Source organism: Sesamum indicum, linkage group LG4 (genome assembly GCF_026168435.1).
Source record: "Sesamum indicum cultivar Baizhima isolate 11 linkage group LG4, ASM2616843v1, whole genome shotgun sequence".
NCBI classification, from domain to species: domain Eukaryota; kingdom Viridiplantae; phylum Streptophyta; class Magnoliopsida; order Lamiales; family Pedaliaceae; genus Sesamum; species Sesamum indicum.
Window position 1 is genome coordinate 11,013,761 of NC_142660.1, and position 19,542 is coordinate 11,033,302.

General features: G+C 35.0%; 1 protein-coding gene across 2 annotated transcripts; it reads left to right on the forward strand.

Moving 5' to 3' along the window:
• Positions 1-2,516: 2,516 nt before the first annotated feature.
• On the forward strand, positions 2,517-16,798 carry YAK1 (YAK1-like protein 1). Of its 2 annotated transcripts, XM_011077459.3 has the most exons (19): positions 2,517-2,760; positions 2,834-3,233; positions 4,310-4,509; positions 5,667-5,820; positions 5,916-6,025; positions 6,128-6,197; positions 6,303-6,385; positions 6,473-6,551; positions 6,632-6,672; positions 7,066-7,188; positions 8,813-8,963; positions 9,629-9,743; positions 9,854-9,936; positions 12,354-12,428; positions 12,809-12,883; positions 12,972-13,747; positions 14,811-14,969; positions 15,935-16,200; positions 16,393-16,798. In XM_011077459.3, exons 2-19 carry the CDS (start codon positions 3,036-3,038, stop codon positions 16,464-16,466), a joined length of 2,832 nt encoding a protein of 943 aa, XP_011075761.1. In that variant the 5' UTR covers positions 2,517-2,760; positions 2,834-3,035; the 3' UTR covers positions 16,467-16,798. The 2 variants fall into 2 exon arrangements, with proteins under 2 accessions (XP_011075761.1, XP_011075760.1); XM_011077458.3 differs by having other exon boundaries at positions 2,517-3,233.
• The last annotated feature ends 2,744 nt before the right edge of the window (positions 16,799-19,542 follow it).

The window sequence follows — 19,542 nt, forward strand, 5'->3', positions numbered from 1 at the left end:
CTAAACCTCTTCACTCAAATCTATCACTCTACTCCACTCCTACTGCGCACACACATACATACACAGATAGATCTACATAATATGTACGCATATAATTCAAGAAAGAGGGCCTTTTATTTATTTTTTTTATTTTTTGCTATTACTTAGACTTTAGAGCTCAACTCAATTGAGGTGAAATGTAACTGGGTAAAATAAGGTGCCCTCCACATGTCACACTGCCCAATGATAATATTATTTTATACTACTTAATTAATATTATTTATATAGAAAACAAAAACAATCCATAGTTAATTACACCACATACTCACATACTCTACAAAATAACTAGCACGAGTATCAACTCATCCACAACCTTTATACATATCTTTGTCACATATAATAAGATAAAGACTATTATAATTTGTTCACAAGCCATCCTCTCTTTTACTTTATAATTACCATTCTCAAAATTTAAAACTTCTAATGTTATTAACTTGTAAGTGGAACACTGCATACTGGCCCGACCTAACTTGGAATGTAGCACCCCCTACTCATTGTATTTAATTATCACTGTTTCACCCTTTTCTTAATTGCAACTCATTTAATAAGCAATTTCTTTTCAACTCGTAAAATAAATTCTATTTTGTCAATATAATATATACATATCACAAGAGATAATAGAAATTACCAAAAGTTTATATTTACTCTCACCTAATAAGAATAACGACGCGACTCAAAATCCAATGTGGCTAGTCAGTGTGACCTATCTCCTGAAAAGTACGTGGGAATGAATGAAATGCCTACTCTGTTAAGTATAAATAACCACTTTATACACACACACACACACACACACACACACAAATAGACAGCAAGTCACGTACAACACAATTACATCATCTAACTAATATTCATCATATAGCAACAACAGATGTAAGGAATAATACATGCCCATAACTGTAAATCAATTCGCGACATAGGATTTGACGTTATTGTTATTTTTTAAGGGCCTTATGTACTCTAATTGGAGTACATCAATCAATGATTTTGCCAGCCACCACCATCTCCGATAATGTCATATCATATACAACACATGATACGGTTGTATGCGATATCCCTACATTATCTATCTCAGTGTAGTAATATCAGTACGGGACATTACAACAAACATGGCATCCCCACACCACCTCAGTGTGTGGCTAATAGAACGGGATATTCCCCACTACTTGGAATACTCTAGTACCCTACGCGCAATGGCACCTAGCTTAACACATTTATTTTTCACACCACATTATCAATGACGTCACCATCACTCACATTATCGTAAACTATTGACTATGTTCCCAACTAGGTAAGCACCATCTTTTATTTCAATCTACCACAGCAATATCACTTACTTCATCATTTAGTTTTCTATAGTAATTATTTTCTCATTAATAACTTTTTCACTCGATTTCATTCAACAATCAATTATACAATCACTCATTCATCTTACGTCCGTAGGTTACAACCACATATAACACATAGTAATAATGCCACCGATATTAATGTAATCCAACAAATAGCCCACGGTCAAATAAAGCCAAATGATAAACAAGTTTGATAGAAAAACTGAGATATTGTGAATTAGACATGAAAAGAGCACGAACAAGTGATAATATGCTTGTGGAGTACTCAAATAATGTTTAGAGATTGCTTAGAGAGTGAGAGGGCCGTGAGCGAGGTGTCCCTCATATGGAGGACTAAATTTGTCTTTATAGGAGGAGTGCTCCCGTCTGTAGGGGGTGTATCCCACTCCCAAGAATCTTGCAGAAGTTGATTGGGATGATTGGGGTAATGGATAAATAATCTTTATCTGTAGCTATGAGTACTCTAATATGAGTCCTCTTTGTTTTGGAAGACCCCTCGCCAGTGAAGAGTTCCAGTCGGGAATGTCCTGGGCTATCTAAACCTCGCTAACTAGATTGTGGGCTGAGCTATCCTTACTTTTAAAATGTAAGAAAACTATTATCATATCCGTATTATGAATACTTATAATTTTAATTTGGGAAATTACAATAAATTTTAAGGTTTGATATAATTATAAATACACAATATTCTTTGAAAAAATTGCCATACTCTCTATTATTTTATGAAATTATGTAATTTTTGGATAAAATGCTTGAAATTATCAATTTTGTCCTTGTTATAACTTTTTTTTACTTGAAAAATCGAAAAAAAAAAAGAATGAGGTGGATGAAAAAAATTTAAAAAATATTAAAAATTTGTCCACTTAATCTATGTTTTTTTAAAAAATATTGAAAATAAATAGATTTATAATTTATACTATACAAGGGCATTTCGGTCAATTATAATATAATTAAGGTAAATATCACTTGTAATTTAGCCTTTTGTAAAAGAAGTTTACATATGAAATTTTTATTAGAAAATATCAACTAAGGAACATTACAACTTGTCAACTACTGTGGATAAACGTAAGGCCTTTTTTTTTTTCTTTTACGCTATTGCTACTGTTAACAGCGATAAACATTTCATTAAGAGGGTACGTATTTGACATTGGCTCTTCCCCTGTTAAAAGGAAAAGAAAACTCAGAATTCTCTCAAGGAAGCGACGGAGGGCTCTGGAAATCTGAAGTCTTTCCTCTCTGGTGAAATCGAATCCAATCTTCGAGTTTTCAAATTTTAATTGCATCCAAGAAATCTGCCGTGTCAATTATTTCCATTGAAGGACTAAGCTGGATCGATTGGCCGATTCAGACTCCGTCCTGCTTTCCTTCTCTTTTGGTATCTTTTTCCATCTTCTGATGCTATTTCTTTTGAATGGGTTTAATTCTGAAGATTCTTTTATTTTGGTAAGTCCCTCGACTGGTGAATGAGGATGGGATTACAATCTTCTGGTAAATCCCTGGAATTTGCTGGAGGATTAAACCATTCCACCGGTTGGAAATCCAGTTTCTGACTTTCACCCGTGGAGCTTTGAAGTCTTTCTGTTATAAACTACTGTATCACGTACTCACGCATAGAGAAGTGTTGGGGGTTGCTTGAGGAAGGAGTGGGCTATGGACGAGGTTTGTACTGGTAGAAGGGAAGAGGAATCTCTGCCACAGGAATCGGAAGCCAGTGAGAGCTCAACATCAGCTTCATCCTCATCGAGGCTGATATCCTGGCGTCCTAGGGCGCTCGCCTTCCGTCCTTGTTCGCCAATTCTGGACACTAATGCAAAGCCGCAACATTTACGAGTGGTTGTCAGAAGGCCGGTAGGTGGTTGACTATCATTTTTGTTGACTGCCATTTTTGTGTGTTTCTCTTGGAATATGTAATCAGCCGTAACATCAGTTGGTCAATCACTGACCTAGTATAGTTCCGAGCTTTGTCCTGCAATCCATATGGGTACATCACTTATTCTACAAGTTCATTTTTCTCCTGATTTTAGAACCTGAAACTAGTAACAAATATTCATTTCAGATAAAAACATATGTTAGTATCTTGCTCGAGGAAGGGGGGCATGAATCCCCTGGCATTCAGAAAGATGCAATAATCTGGCCCAAGATTCTTGGGTTTTGAAGGCAGAATGAATGTTAGAGAAAAATGACCGAAAACCTTAGTATTTAAATTGATTGACTATGAGATGAGAAAAAAATCGCTGGTGTTTCAGATCCTGAAAAACTAATAAGAAGTTCAAGATTAACAAAGTAATGGAAATATGACTTTTCAAATCGAGAAATGAGGGTGGCAATAGATGATGTTTGAATCTTTTGCACATTGTATTTCAGACCACTTGAATAACTATTAATATCTTTTCCACTGTCTTGACCACACCAAGACTTGGATCACATTACTAAAAATGGTGTTAGGAGATGCCATTTCAGTGGATTAAAGATTCAAGAATTCCTGTATGTGTACAGAGTATCACTTTATCTTGTTGTTGAATAGACGGAGAGGACATGGAGGAATGTTATTTTTAGATGCTAGAGAATAGGAAGCAATTATAGGAAGCCTTGATATTGAAATGCTTTCTGTGTTACTTTCTGTGATTTTGTTACATGAATTAATAAGAATCTGCTGATACTTTTTAAGACACTAATGGGTCTAAAATCCTTTTCTCAATATTGTCACTTGGAAAACATTGGGAGATCAAGATATTGTGGTTGTAAATTGGGCAAAGTTTGCCTATGAAATGTGAGTTCTGGTTGATATTTACTTGTTTTGAGAGGAGAAGGAAATGAACTTGTTGATTAGTATCTGGGATGTTGGGCCGGCCCTTCTGTGAGGATTTTGTTTGTGTTTTTGTTGAACTAATAGTCCCTCCTTGTCACATTTCTTTATGTTGCAGTTGGTTGCCCGGTTGACTAAGGATATTGTTGAGATATACCAAATATGCAACCCAAAGTTTCATTATTCAGAAGAATTGAATCCAAAGAGGTTCTTGACATCACCATCCACCGGACTGTTGAATGATGGTTGTGATAATGCAAACTCAGACCTAATTCTTACTGTAAATTATTCGCTAGTTAACTCAGATACAAAGCGAAGGTATGCTTATCTCTATGACTGCATTTTTTCTGTTATGTTCTGGAAAATATGCTTAAGGAGTTGAGAGACTTTGGTGCCTCTTTAGAACTATGGAATTACACCCTGATTCAAGAATTTTACCATAAAGTCCAAGATGAAGGTTTCCAGAATCCTAATTGGAAATTAAGTACTTGTAGGAAGAGCTTATTCTCTATATCATTCAACTTGAACGGGTAAAAATAAAGTTGTAATTATGACACTAGATTAATGTGTTTACATGCCTTGTCTGATTATAGTTCAAAATGTTGTTTCAAAGTACTTAGTCGGACCTGTTATACAGTCTTTTTTCCCTTGTTATTATCAGCTCCTGTTTAGTTAGTCATACCACTGATTCACCGGAAAATAGTTTATACGAAAAATGGATCAGTGCAAATGTCTGAAAAAAACCACTTGATAGTATTGTGTAGCCACATAGTTGACTTTTGTGAAAATAAGATGTGATATTATCATAAAAATGCCATAATCTGGTGATATATTATATGCAACACACAGCACAAATACAGGGATGACAAAATGTTCCCCTTGTGGCTATCGTCTAGTTTCTGCTTACGGTTCGATAGACTATTTTTCACTCTATCTCATTGGTGGTTATTTCAGGGGTATGTTTCGAAATCTTGCAAACATTTTGCTTTTGGATTTGTGTTCACCTCATTAAGGCATTCACCTGCTTCTTGAGTTTGCACATGTCTAACTGTTCAGTTCTTTTGCTGTGACACAGGATCTTATAACAGTGAGATAATAGAAAAGTCAAGGAACACTAGTTGCTTGGTGTTTCTGAAATTCTGAGTCTTGATTGTTAGAGATAAATAAATTTGCTGCTAAATTCTGATAATAAGTATGATTACTTACCATCAGTTAGCAGTAGAAAAAATTTATGAGTCGCAAAAGTTAGAGACATAGCAAATTATATCTCAAGACTTGCATAACAACATGGGAGCAACTAGGAGCAGAAACATGTTTTCAGCTTAGATCTATCCTCGTATGAATTAGTAGCAAATAAAAATTATTAATCATATGCCTCTTTCCTGGCGTTACTTGCTATCTTCCACATTTTTTTTATTAGGGGTAAATATAGCATAATGTTCTCAATTGACTCTCCATCTACTTCCTATACACAGATACATTGTCAAGGACATTCTTGGTCATGGAACATTTGGGCAGGTTGCGAAGTGCTGGGTTGAGGAAACAAATAGTTTTGTTGCTGTTAAGATAATCAAGAATCTACCGGCTTATTACCAGCAAGCACTTGTTGAAGTTTCTATTCTAACAACAGTAAAACATCCTTCAACTGGACCTGTCATTTTGTCTGATTTAGCTTCAAAATTTCCAGAAATTTTCAGTTGTTTGTTCTTTTTCCTTTTCCCTAGTTAAATAAGAAGTTTGATCCTGAGGATAAGCATCACATTGTTCGAATATATGATTATTTCGTGTATCAACGTCACCTGTGCATAGCATTTGAGCTGCTTGAGACTAATCTGTAAGTTGCTGATCCAAGAAGAAGTTGATTTTGAATGAAGCCTTCATTTTTCTTGATTAAGTCTGGGAACTTGGTCCCTTTACCTTGAAAATCTTGTATCAGGTATGAGCTTATAAAGTTGAATCATTTTAGGGGACTGTCATTGAGCATTGTGCAGCTATTCTCAAAACAGGTAGTACATTTTAGAAAGTTCAGACTGGGGTGTTCATAAAGTTCATCCAGGCATAGCTGTGGATCTCTTTACCTGTATTATAAGATTGATTTGTCATCATTTTAGATATTGCGTGGATTGGCTCTTATGAAAGATGCTGGTATAATTCATTGTGATCTAAAGCCAGAAAATATTCTTTTATGCACAAGGTCAGCTACTCCTTGATGATATTGGACAACTTAATTCTATTTGCATCTTGTTCATCTTCAATATCTAGAGTGTCATAAAATTGACAGTGTAAAGCCAGCAGAAATCAAAATCATAGACTTTGGATCTGCCTGTATGGAAGATCGGACTGTTTATTCTTATATACAGGTAAAGATCTCTCATCTGTGGATGAAAGTTCTCAGTTTTGATTGAGTTGATAAGATATTAATTTTTTTGTTTCTTTGCAGAGTCGATACTATAGGTCACCCGAAGTTCTTCTTGGATATCAGTATCCTAAAGTATAAAAGCAAGTACTTCAGCCCTTTTAATTTTCTGGGGATTGCAAAATTCATGGGGAGACCAGAGTCTTATTCTTGGTTGAATGGCAAATGATCTCTAGCCAACATGTAACTCTTGTAACTTGGTGCTTCTGAGTGAGGAAAACAAATTCCAGATTCCTCAGTTTATTTGCTTTTGTTTGTCACATTATAATTTTCTATAAGAGACAGATAGATCAAGTGAAACCCCAAAACTCACCTAATTCCACACATTGTGAGGAACTGGATCCTTAGAGTGACATTTGCCTTTGTTTTGTTATATCTCTCTTCTTTTTCCTGCATTTCCGACTCTTTTGAACTGATGTTTGATGTAAATGATGCTTTGGGTCCTTAACGTAGCACAGGTATACTACTGCTATTGATATGTGGTCATTTGGGTGCATCGTTGCTGAATTATTTTTAGGGCTACCATTGTTTCCTGGAGCTTCTGAGTTTGATCTTCTGAGGAGGATGATTAAAATATTAGGGTATGATACTCTACTTTATCTTTCTGAAAAATTTGACTAAACTTGATCAAAATATTCCAATGTAAATATTATGAATCTTTTTCTTTTGGAAAGTTTTGTCATTACAGAGAGTAATTTTTTGAGAAGAGTAAAGAAAGGCCGGCTTTGCTACTTCTGGCAGATTTTTTCGATGATCATCTTGCATTGATGTTCGTCTATTGGCCATTGACATTTGTGTAGTATTTCCACAACAGCTCAGATACGTAGTGTACCTGGGTTTTCAGAAGTTGCAGTACTATGAGTAGATATTACACTTGTAGTTTGCTGATGATTCCATTTTATTTTGTTTTCCTTTGATCTCTGCTGATGTTAGGTTTCTTATTAGAACATTAGTGAACGGGGTTGTTGGGCTTAATACTAGTATGGATGGACTGCCATTTGCCATACCTAAGTATACTGTTAGTATGAGAATATCGGGAAGAGTTTTCTGGTCTTTTAACTTTTGATGAGTTTTGGCCCTTAACTATATAGTTCTTATGTCAGACAGGCTGAGGACCAGATGCCAGATGTGATCCTTGTGAAATTATTTGAATATTTTATTCTGAAAATTAGAATGCACGTGTGGCTTGAGAATGCTCATGTTTATATAGGGTATGGCTGATATCATGGTATACCGAACTAGGCAAGAGGTCTCTTTCATGGAGTTAAATAAGCAGTTGACGAAATGATGTTGAGTGTGAAGACGACCTCATGGTGGATCGAACGCCATTCTAACACATGAAATTAGATTGATGATGTGTGAGTTGTACAATGAATTCTTTGCTAGGTTTTCATGTATTAGTGGTACAGTATTATTAGAAATATAAAATTAAAGAGTTGTGGAGCTTGATTAGCTGCGAATAAAAGAATTAGAAAAGCAGAAAGAAATGGCTTGGAGACTGTCAAGGGATCTAACTGGGATCATGGTGCTGTTCTTGATGTTTTTCTTTCTCCTCTGTGATACTTCTTAGTTCTTATCATTATTTATTGGTTTAACAGAGGTGTCTAATGGCATTGGTAATGGAGACTAGTGAATGAAATTTTGGAGGTTCAGTAAAGAGTGATTAGATAGGCTATGTCCCTTTCTGCACAATAATTAAATCATTTTTTGGTTTTATCAGTTCTGATGTTTTGCTCATTATCTTAAAATATTATCAGGGGATAAAAAAGCTTATTTTCAAAACCTACATTCTGTTGTTCAAAAGGTATATCCTGATTCCAGAAAACAAGGTGCGACTTTCAGAAAATACTATAGTTTGTATTTGAAACAATAAACCAAGCATGTTCTGTCAAATGCAATGTCAGATCAACCTGCCAGCTCGATTTAACAAATTTTGCAAGTTGCAACTCGTTTATCCATACAACATTTTGGTTTCACACTTCTACTAAGAAACTCTTCTTAGAACATTTTCGTGTAATATTTCCACAGAATGGTTAAAATGAACAAAACATTCCCATGCTTTATCTAGGCCCTGGAGCAGGGATGTTGTTAGGAAGTATTTTCACATGTGAGAAGCCATAAATTCGTGGAACCTGCTTTCTGTGAATATTTCTTTGCTCATTTGTTAGATGTATTCTGAATTGGTTAGCCACCTATAATTTGTAGGGGCCAACCTCCCGATTATATTCTACGGAAGGCCAAAAATACTAGCAAGTTCTTTAAATTCATTGGGAGCATAAACCGTGAAGAAAGGGAGGAGAATCATAGAAGTAACTGTAGCATGTACCAAGTTTTGACTGAAGAAGAATATGCAGCTGTAAGTGCCTATTTAAAATATTAAACTACAGCTTAGTGAACTTTGTACGGTTCGATTGTGTACGACACACACACACCTCGCCGCACCCCTGCTCATACACATACAATATGTACTTATATCTGTATGCTTCGTAGTGATTGCTCTCTATAAATGACTTTTGAGATCTACTGGACAAGTTCCTTACTGTGTACCTTTTTTTTGAGATTGTACCTTCAGACTCACAGTATCCCCCTTTTTCCTGCTTCCATCAGCCATCGCTCAATGTTTCCTTCTAGCAGGAAGTTTTTCAGAGGAGAAAGAGATATGAGAGCTTTTCCGCATCGGCTCTCTAGAAATCGTCAGGATTACGCTATTCTGCAAATTCTTCAAGTTTCCTTTCATCTCATTTCATTCATAGTCTTACCAAAGAGGATCTTTCGACTGTGTTTAGTCCAAGCAGCATGAGTCACTGAAACCATAGTTAATGAGTTTTTTGTTCACCCCTTCCACACATTTCCATGAAACAAGGATGTTATGCTATATTTGTGTTTGCTTAGGTGGTCTGATACAATCTTGTACCCTCAGCCAGTGAGCCTCCTTATTGAATTTTTCTTGATTGCTCTATTAGTTCTTATGTTTCTATTTTGAAATTCTAATTCATGTATTTATTCTCTCTTTCTGTTCAGAGGGAATCAAAAAAACCATCAGTTGGGAAGGAATACTTTAATCATATGAACCTTGAGGCGATTGTCACAAAATACCCTTATAGGAAGAATTTGGCAGAAGAAGAACTCGTTAAAGGTTATTTTTCATATTATTTGAAGAAAGCTACTCAAGAACATAAGATCTCGGTGTTGAATATTCTTTGACATTTTGTTTTGTAATAAGCTATTCTCTATTTGTTCTTACAGAGAGTCAAGTACGATTGGCACTGATTGATTTCTTGAGGGGACTTGTTGAGTTTGATCCAGCAAAACGGTGGTCACCTTTGCAGGTAATCAACCTTTTCCACCTGTCAGTGGTAAAGTACATCTGGATTGTAGCTTCTTGTAAATTCTTATATTTCCTGATCCAGATATTTCAATCAGAAATATTATTTTACACATCAGGTATGCCTTTTTGTGAAAAATTGTTCAGTGGGAACTTAGTATGAAACGAATATCTTTGAGTCCCTTTCTCTCAGATTAAGTGGCACCTCTGGACTAGGCATAACTATGTTTTCCAATTGTTAGTTGCAGATGAACCAATTTAAATTACTAAAAGAAACTGATACTGGCAATTGTACCTGTATTCTAACAGGCAACCGTCCAAGGATTTTGGTTGCACGAAAGATCATATGTGAAAACATAACAATTGCTGAGCAGACTTATATTACTAAAAAGATTAATATAAGAAAAAAACTTCAGCACTTACTTGTATTCCGACTGGCAACTGACCTGCTGTTGATAGCATAAGTGCCATCCTCAATAATTTATTAGTTAGGAGACACTACGGTAACTTGTGCAGATGTTGTGAAGTCTTGAACCCATTACAATTTCTGGCATCAGCAGATGATAAAAAGTATTTTTAAATATAATCAATATGGATTGTGTATATGATTTTTTCTTTTTTTTTGATAAAGGATATTGTATATGATTAATTATACCAAATTGATGTATGCATTTATACTTGCATATAGTCATTAGGTTATAACTGTGCCTACTTTTGTTGTCACCTTCTTGAAGTGATATCTTTGTTTTTTGATTGAAAAAAACTTTTTTTTGTTATTTTTTTAATCATTCCACTTATTATATTGAATACTAATTTCCAAATATGCGATTCAGATCAATGTAGTAAAAATGATTCAATTTGTCCACCATTATTTTGGTATGCCAAGTGTGAGCTATACTACGTTAACACCATTCCTTCCCCTCTATGTTGTATTCCTTGAGACAATTAAATACACTTCTACATAGCAACTTCATTAGCCAGAATCTGATATGGTGTTGCTACTTGGACCACCAGCATATAGTTTATAGTTCCAACCTTTTCGTCTTCACTTGCTAGTAAAGTGAGTTTTCCTGGCAAGAAGGTTGCAAAACCATCACTTTAAACTTCGGAGATCTCCATAGCACCTTGGGTTACGATTGGTGTCCTACTCTTTTGAACTTCTAAGCATTTTGGCATCGTCCAGTGTGTACATCTTTCAGATTCCTGTACTTGGCTAAATGGCAGAGTAGATGTAGACCCATTGTGTAACACCAACTCCGGTCAATTTAGTCTAAAAAACTTGACGTTTTTATGTATTTTTGGGGTGTTTGTGATTGTTTTATAACCATAGAGAGGGAATGTTGGAGATGGGAAGAGTGGTTGTTCTGGGAGACAGATTTTTTGTTTCATGAATTTATTTTTTGTGGATATAATGTTTAATATAAATTGTAAATAAAAATATATTCACATTTAAATTGCTATAAATAAAATGTATATGTTAATATCATTATTATTTTTGCATTAGACAACGTTACATATTATTTACGTACTAAATGCGAATAAGACATGTAAATTACATGACTTCATACATATAATAATATATCTATACATATCAATCATCCTATATCCTTCTAGTCTGTTTACACATTTAATATTCTTAGTAATTTTATACTTTTCAAACTTATCATCATGTTGTACTTCTTGAACTTGTTAATATGGGTTTGGAATTACGTCTTTGGCTTTGAAATTTATTTGGACAAAAAAGGAAGAGATGTTAATGCCCTTATCTTAGCTTATTTAATGAGGAACAGAAAAGAAACAACAAGTCAGTTGGGAAATGAATTTTCGTCACAAGGAAAAAGTAGACTTAATTTATTGAGAAAGTCAGACAGAAGGATAGAAAGACAAAAGGCAGGTTAAGAGAGAGAGAGAGAGGGGTCATCACAGGGATAGCATGGGATGTTGGTGGATGGGGACAAAGCCAGAGGAATTAGCAAGACACAAGATGTTGTGAAAAGATAATTTCACTGAGTGGAAATTTTATCACGGGAAACTTAAAAATAGTGCAAAACTATTGGAAGATACACCCAAAACATTTGGTCATTTTTGAGACAAACAAAAAGATGAATCCAAATGCACCTTGGTTCTTGATATCTTCGTCAAGTTGGTCAACTTTTGATAGTTCTGGTTATCTAGAAGAATTGGGTTTATGAATAACATGAAAATATCTCCATATTACCGGGAATTTGTAAAGGAAAAAGGTTAAAGCTAAAAGACTCTAATATAGATTCAATAAAAGGTCGTCTTCTGCTAAAACATACTACCTCTTTTCTGAAAATAAACTGAGATGTGCATTTCTTTTCTTTTTTCTTGTGATGTTCTTCTTGCTGTTGGAGTTTGATACTTATTGCTGTATAGAATTTGATCATTAATGTTTCTTAGGCTTCAAAGCATCCTTTTGTCACTGGGGAACCGTTCACATGTCCATATAAACCTGTTCCGGAGACCCCTCATATGGTGAGTAAAATTTTTTGACTACCTGCTCATTCTATGAAATCAACATGCTACTTTCATCTCTTCTAATTTTGGTTCCTGACATCAGATCTGGTTACCAGTCAAAAGAAATGATCATTCTTGTTTATTATGAGAATCAAGTATTATCCTCATTGACCAAATCCTGAAGCAAATTAAAACATATCTAATTCTTTTGGTTCTGAGAATCAAGCATTACCCATGATTGAAGATTATCCTGTAATGGTTCCAACACATGATTTTCTATTTTTGCTGTATGGTGTTCCATTGAGCCATGTGTTTATTCTAAGTTGCTTGTGTGATCATTTTGAATGCTTATTTGGTTGTTTCTTTGCATTTGTGATACTTGTGTGTTCTTTTTTCAGCCTGTTTCTCAAAATGTTAAGGTGGACCACCATCCAGCTGGGGGCCATTGGTTCGCTGCTGGTCTCTCCCCTAATGTGAGTAAATTTCTATCTTGAGATTGAATAGTTCTATTTACTTGAATGTCATAGGTGCATATGATTCTGGTAGGCCTTGTTCTTGTAGATTTCAGGGAGGAATCGAGGGGTGATGCCAAACAGTCCACATTACCAATTGATGTCATATGTCCATCCAGGTAGTTATGGTAGTTTAGGAAGCCACGGGAGCTACAGTGAGGGCTTGGGGCTTGGAAGCAGTTATGGAAGTTATGGTGATAGTAGCAATTTCCATGCTTTTTATTCGCCGGCAGGTCCATCTGGAATGAATATCTATGCACAAAGTGGCATCTCTATTCTTGGGAATAGTCCTGATACTAGGCGCATCATGCAACTATCACATGGGAACGGAATCGGTTTTAGCCCTGGAAATTTTGCGCCTATGTCACTTGGTTCTAGTCCTTCACAATTTACTCCTCCTAGCTCCTATAGTCAAATTTCAGCTGGTTCACCAGGACAATATGGTCCTCCTTCTCCTGTAAGAGGCAATTGTCATGGATCTCCTTTGGGAAAAATGGCATCTGGCAGCAATTATAACAGAAGAAAGAACTGGGCCTTTCAAGGGAATTTTCAATCGCAAGAAACTATATCCTCTTCGAGCTGTCAAGGACACATTGCTGATATTAACACCTCTGGCCAGTCTGAGGGAAATTCTTCTTCTTTTGGCTCTCAATCACATCGACAGCCCAACACAAGCACATCAACATGGAGACTGCAACAAGGAGGCAGGAATATAACCTCTGGTTACTCCTCTTCGCATATGCACACTGTTCAAGGGAGTGGATACGACAAGTCAGAGGCTAGTAACTCGCTGCCTGATCCTGGAGACTGGGATCCCAATTACAGGTATAAATGTAAATGTAGTGATGAATTTTTAAGTGTGATCAATAAATTGCATCAAGATCAGCTTGCAACTATGTAGGATCTATTTGGCATTTTATGGGTAGTTTTACCTTTTCCTATACTTGTTAGGTTTGGTAGACTTGTTATTGTTGACGTTTTTTTGGTAGAATTCCATATATTTGATAAATGATCTGTTTAATTATGTGCTTTATCGTAAATTACCAATCAAGGCTACAGCATTGGGATATTCCTGATACTTTTTTGGACACTGGTTTTGGCATCTCATTAAATGAGGTGAGATAATAAGAAGGAATGTTGAGAAGTGTAGTGCTTATGTGACAGTCAATTATGAAGGTGCTAAGATACTGCTGCAAGATAATATTTTTACTCAACAGTGTATAATGTTCATTTGACAGTCATCCAGTCATGGAATAGTAAATCTCTTCTTAGACTGGGATGGTATTCTTAGCTCCCGCTCACAGTGCACAATGCATTTTTCTGTTGTTTTGTTGACTAGTGTTTGAATCACATAAGCTCATATTTTTTTGAATACAGCCTTTCGTAGAAGTTTGATCACTTGTTTGTTAGACCCTTTGCTATTTTTGGTGAATTAAGCTTTGCAAGGAAAACTGGTTACTGTCATCGAATCACCATGACAAATCAATGCAGTACCTAACATCTCTAATTGGAGGCAATTCCAGTGGGCGATTCATCAGGCATAACAGCACCTAAATTCATCTACTAGTAGATTGCATTTCTTCTAGTATGGTTATAGGCAACCCATTCAAAGTAAATGCCATATCATACTCCTCAAGCTCTACATTGAGTGGCTAGCTGGGTTGGAAGCGTCTTGATCTGCTTCCTTATCCTTTCATCACTCATCTACAAGGAAGGAAACTGTCTTCTCATGGTCCTGTAAAGTATTTAGTGATTTACCTGCCAGCATTGCCAAAGGAGTATATGTCCAAGGCCTATCATATTAAAGAATCTTATTAAAATAGCTATGTTTTATGTTTTAAGTATCTAAACTGCTTTTAGTGACTTTTACACTCGTTTTCTTTTTCAGTGAAGAACTACTTTTGCAAGAGGATAGTTCGGATATGAGCATCATGACCAGTGAATTTATGAAGGGCATGCACTTGAGTCAACCTTTAGTCTCTTCTGACACACTGATAGGGGTAGGAATATCCAGCCGCATCTCCAATGCCAATGTTTCTATACAAAGGTGAGTTATATTCTGATTGGACGACCTTTTTCTTATGGAAAATATTTTACCCTTCTTGGGATATTTCCAATTTTTCTTTCAGCAAAGTGCATGAATAGCAATGGTTCTTGGAAGAAATGGATAGGATCTGCTATGTCATTGTTTGACATGCTGCAAAATATATATCACAAGGAAACTAGCGATAGATTTTTTGTCTCTTTGTAGATTTCTGGCTCGAGATTGGCATAGTTATGGAAGGTGTGGAATGAACATGGTCCATTTGTTGCGTTTTAAATTTCAAAACTAGCTCTCCTTAGTTGGGGATGCACATGGAGTTTTTATATTTGCTAAAAGAACTAAAGATTTCATGCTGATTTCAGTCAAATTAATTGAAAAAGCCAGCAATTCCTTAAAATTTAGTGGAAGGTCACTATAAGTTTCTTGATTTTAAGGAGTATAACATGGATCTTATATATTTATTCAAATGTGCTCAACAAAAAAAGCAACTTACAAGAAGTAAAAGGCTGTTGTTATTTTTTGGCTTCTATTATTTTCATGTGCGGCATCTCTAGTCTCAGAGTCAATTTAAGAGTTCTACATAACGAGGACACAGCAATTATGATTAAAGAAAATCTGATTATTGTTATCTGGTCCAATTCAGACTGGTTCCCAAGTCTTCCCATCAAATTCGAATTCTTTTAACTCTTTAAATTGATTAGCTGCAGGTCTCAGCCTTGCACAATGTAAATCTTTAATGAGAACTGCTGATTCTTCATTTGTTTATCATGCTAAGTTTGGCCTACAGTTTAACGATTAAAATATTTTTGCGCTTGTGTTGATGAGATAGAGATTAGAGTGGATACTTATCCTTGTTATGTTTTTGTACTTGTTGAGCTGTGAAGACTTCATTTTCAATTGCTTTTTTTCTGTTCCTGTTTTTCTAATTGATTTGAGTTTAATCTTTTTGTTGTTGCGTCATGATTTAGGCATGATGGACCTGTCCAGTCTTTTTCTCCTGGTGAAGCAGGCAGCAGTCCTGCAATTCATGGCTATGCCCAAATGACTAATCACTCATACTTCATGCCTCATTCGGCACAAAGTTCTCCCAGCCGTTTGGGGCAGCAGCCGGTTCAGCGGCACAACCTAGGGAGATCAGCACCATTCCGTGATGGTGAGTGGAGTCATTTGAATGTCCAGGCTCCTCAATATTCTGGGGGTCTACGTTCTCCTGGAAGCAAGGACATACACTGGGGTATTTAACTCCAACCCCCACGCCTCTTTCCGAGTTTATACATTGGTTTTTGCATTGTCTTCATTCAGACATCAAATATATAAATGGTGAAATGGATTGCATCTTTTCTCAAAATGGCGTCATCTAAATTTTACTGTAACCTGAAAGTTGGTATGACTATTTTTCTCTGAATTGGTCATTATTTACTTACAGGACGTAGAGGGAATTACTCTGTCTCCAATGCTCCTGCTTTCCATGGAAGAAAAGACTATGGACGGAATGCCTAATATTTAGGAGTAGCTTGCTGTCGGCTGCAAGCGGGTGTCGTTTTTTTACTGGGAATGAGGCAACCATTCTGTGTGATCCTATCTCTCTTCTTGGCTCGGTAACTGTCTTGTTTTGATGAACTAGATCTTTTATTTTGTACTATCATTTCTTGTATGTTGCACACAGTTGTGATGATCTTCCGCTTGAAACTTCCTTATACGCTACTCCATGTTGCAAAACACTAAATCGTCATTCCAGGGGTCGATGGAGATCCGTTATTTTCTTAGTCCTTGTGTAAGAGATTACAAAAGAAGTCCATGGTAAAAATTCAAAATTGTCTATGAGGTTTAAAGTAGTTGTCCAAGTCATATTTTTGTACGGATGGGGTTTCAATTTTTGCCAATGTTGTCCTTGGTGTGGTATAACCGCAAGCGCACGGCTTATAGTGTAGCACTCAAAATTTCGATTTCACATAGACTAATGTGACTATTGGATTTATTAACTTTGATTAGTTAAAACTGCAAAAAGCTATAGATGATTAACTGTCTACAACTAAAAAGCAATGAGCTTTTTGAGAAAAATTATGTATGATGAATATCTAGAATCAAGTATCCCACAATGCTGCATTAGTGGTTTTATCAAAATTTCTTTTTAAATCAGTGTAATTGATCCAACAGGAATTATCATAAAGTTGTTCACTCTGTTTCAAATGTATGAAAAAATGTGTTATAATTTAATATTCTGTTTATTTTCATGAAGATTAAATTAATTAAACTCATTGAGATCGAAGATAGGTCATGCAATTTTCACAGTAATTAGACCTACTCTCGTGGTTAATTATTGTGTTGAATTTTTAACACTTTAATATACAACTTTACCTTTCAGTATACCACTCGACATTTAAAACATAAGAGTACTATGTCAGCATATTTAATAGTCAATAAAGAATTTTAGAATTAAATTGGACCAAATAGCACATGATAAAAAAAAAAAAAAAAAACCTAAGATAATCCTATTAATCTGCCAAATGGTTCAACTTAATTTTAGACAAAATATATTAACTCAACCATGAACTCGACAAAAGAGAGTAACAAAAATTCTAACATAAATCTAAGGGAAGGCTAAAATAATTAGAAACGTCGTTCACAATAAGAAAATTATTTGAAAACATATAATATGGGAATTGTTTCGTAATAATTTTCAATTCAATTGTAATCGTTAATTTAATCGAATCATAAAATTACTACTTGACTTGAAGAAAATATATGTTCCCTATTAATAGTGTACCGTATAACGTAATTTCTCTCACCAAAAAACATTTTGATTAAATACTCAGAAGAGCGTAATAGAAACAAAAAATTCAAATTCCAAAATTTAAGAGAAAGATATAAGCCGAGAGAGAAAACAGCCAAGAAAGTAAGGTAGAGAGGAAGTGTGTGACTTTGTGCTAAACATGAGGAATTGATGGCTATATATCCATAGCCATTCCACACCACTTTATTGCACCAATACTGAGCAGCCATAATGGCCTTTAATCTCCACTATCAATTCCATATTTTAAAACTTGAAATAGAAACATAAGAATCTGATTTGATTTTAAAATTAACTATTTGAATTTAAATAGAATTTCCAATTGATAAAACAAAAATCCAAACTATTTCTCATTCTAATATATGAATTTCATGTAAATTTTATTACAAAAATTACAACAATACCCCACAAATTTATAGATTTGAATTTAAGTTTCTATGACTTGCTTTCGACAATTGTACCTTTCGATTTGAGCCACCTAAGTGATTTAAGGCCAGCTATCACCAGATCAAATAGAACTGAGTTCTAAATTTGAGCATGTGAGTGCGACAACGTGTTAGTAACAATAAACCACCGGCTTTATGTTGATCTTTAGGGTTGACACTTAGGTTATGTATCCTGATCCTGTTGATAAATGCTTTCATAAATAACTCAATTTCTTCGTTGGCGCCAAATAACGACATTCACTTAGCTGGGCGTTTCGAAGAATGCATTGCTAGCATCTTATTTTATAAGACTGGATTCCATCAAGAACTAAACTCTTAGTATACATGCTGTGTTACACCAACTATATATACATAGCCATTCCACAGCCTTTATGCAGCAATAATAAGCAGCCATAATGGCCTTTAATCTCCAAATGAAGAATTCAGCCACTAAACTCCACTAACGGCTACACATCGAAGAAAAGCTATCAATTCCATATTTTAAAACTTGAAACAGAAACATAAGAATGTGATTGATTTTAAAAAAAAAAAAACTATTTGAATTTAAATAGAATTTCCAGTTGATAAAACGAAAATTCAAATGTTTGCTGCAATAATAAAAAAAAAAAATTCTCTCATATTTCTCATTCTAATATATGGGTTTCATGTAAAATTTATTATAAAAATTACAACATGTTTTCCTCCCAAAAATTAGTCTACTATTACTTACTTTATAGCTGAAAATCTTGTAAAGTTGTGGAATGTAAAATATTTATATATAATCTGTTTGTGCCTCGAGAACACATCCCTGAGGTCAGAACACGATCAGGCTGTGTAACTATAAGGTGGAGGTTGAAATTCCGCTTGGAAGGAACATGATTGTGTGGCATGAACACGACTCGGTCATGTTGCGTTTGTCTGTGTATTTCTACCATTTTTTTTCCCTAATTAAGCCTGTAAAATAATAAAATACTAAAAAATAATATCTCCATTAGAAGTAAAACTAAGACAGTAAATCATAAGTAATTGTATTGAAAATGACAATGAAATGCACTTACTTTCCTATTACAAACAAGTAAAATCTAAGCTTATTAGTCTATTTAAGATAATAAATTTTGTCAAGAGGAAGCTACCATGATTAGAGCTTAGATTATGTTTATATTAGATTACATGGTCCGTAGTGTGATATACGTATAATTAATTCTTGGATTAATTGATGAATTCTTGGATGTATACACTTTTTGCACAAGTATACAAGTCATCAATGTGATAAAAAGATATGAAATGTATGAACATGCTTATGATGTATAAAGAAATAGGCATTAAAAATTCAAAAGAGTAGTGAGCTTAAGATTATAAG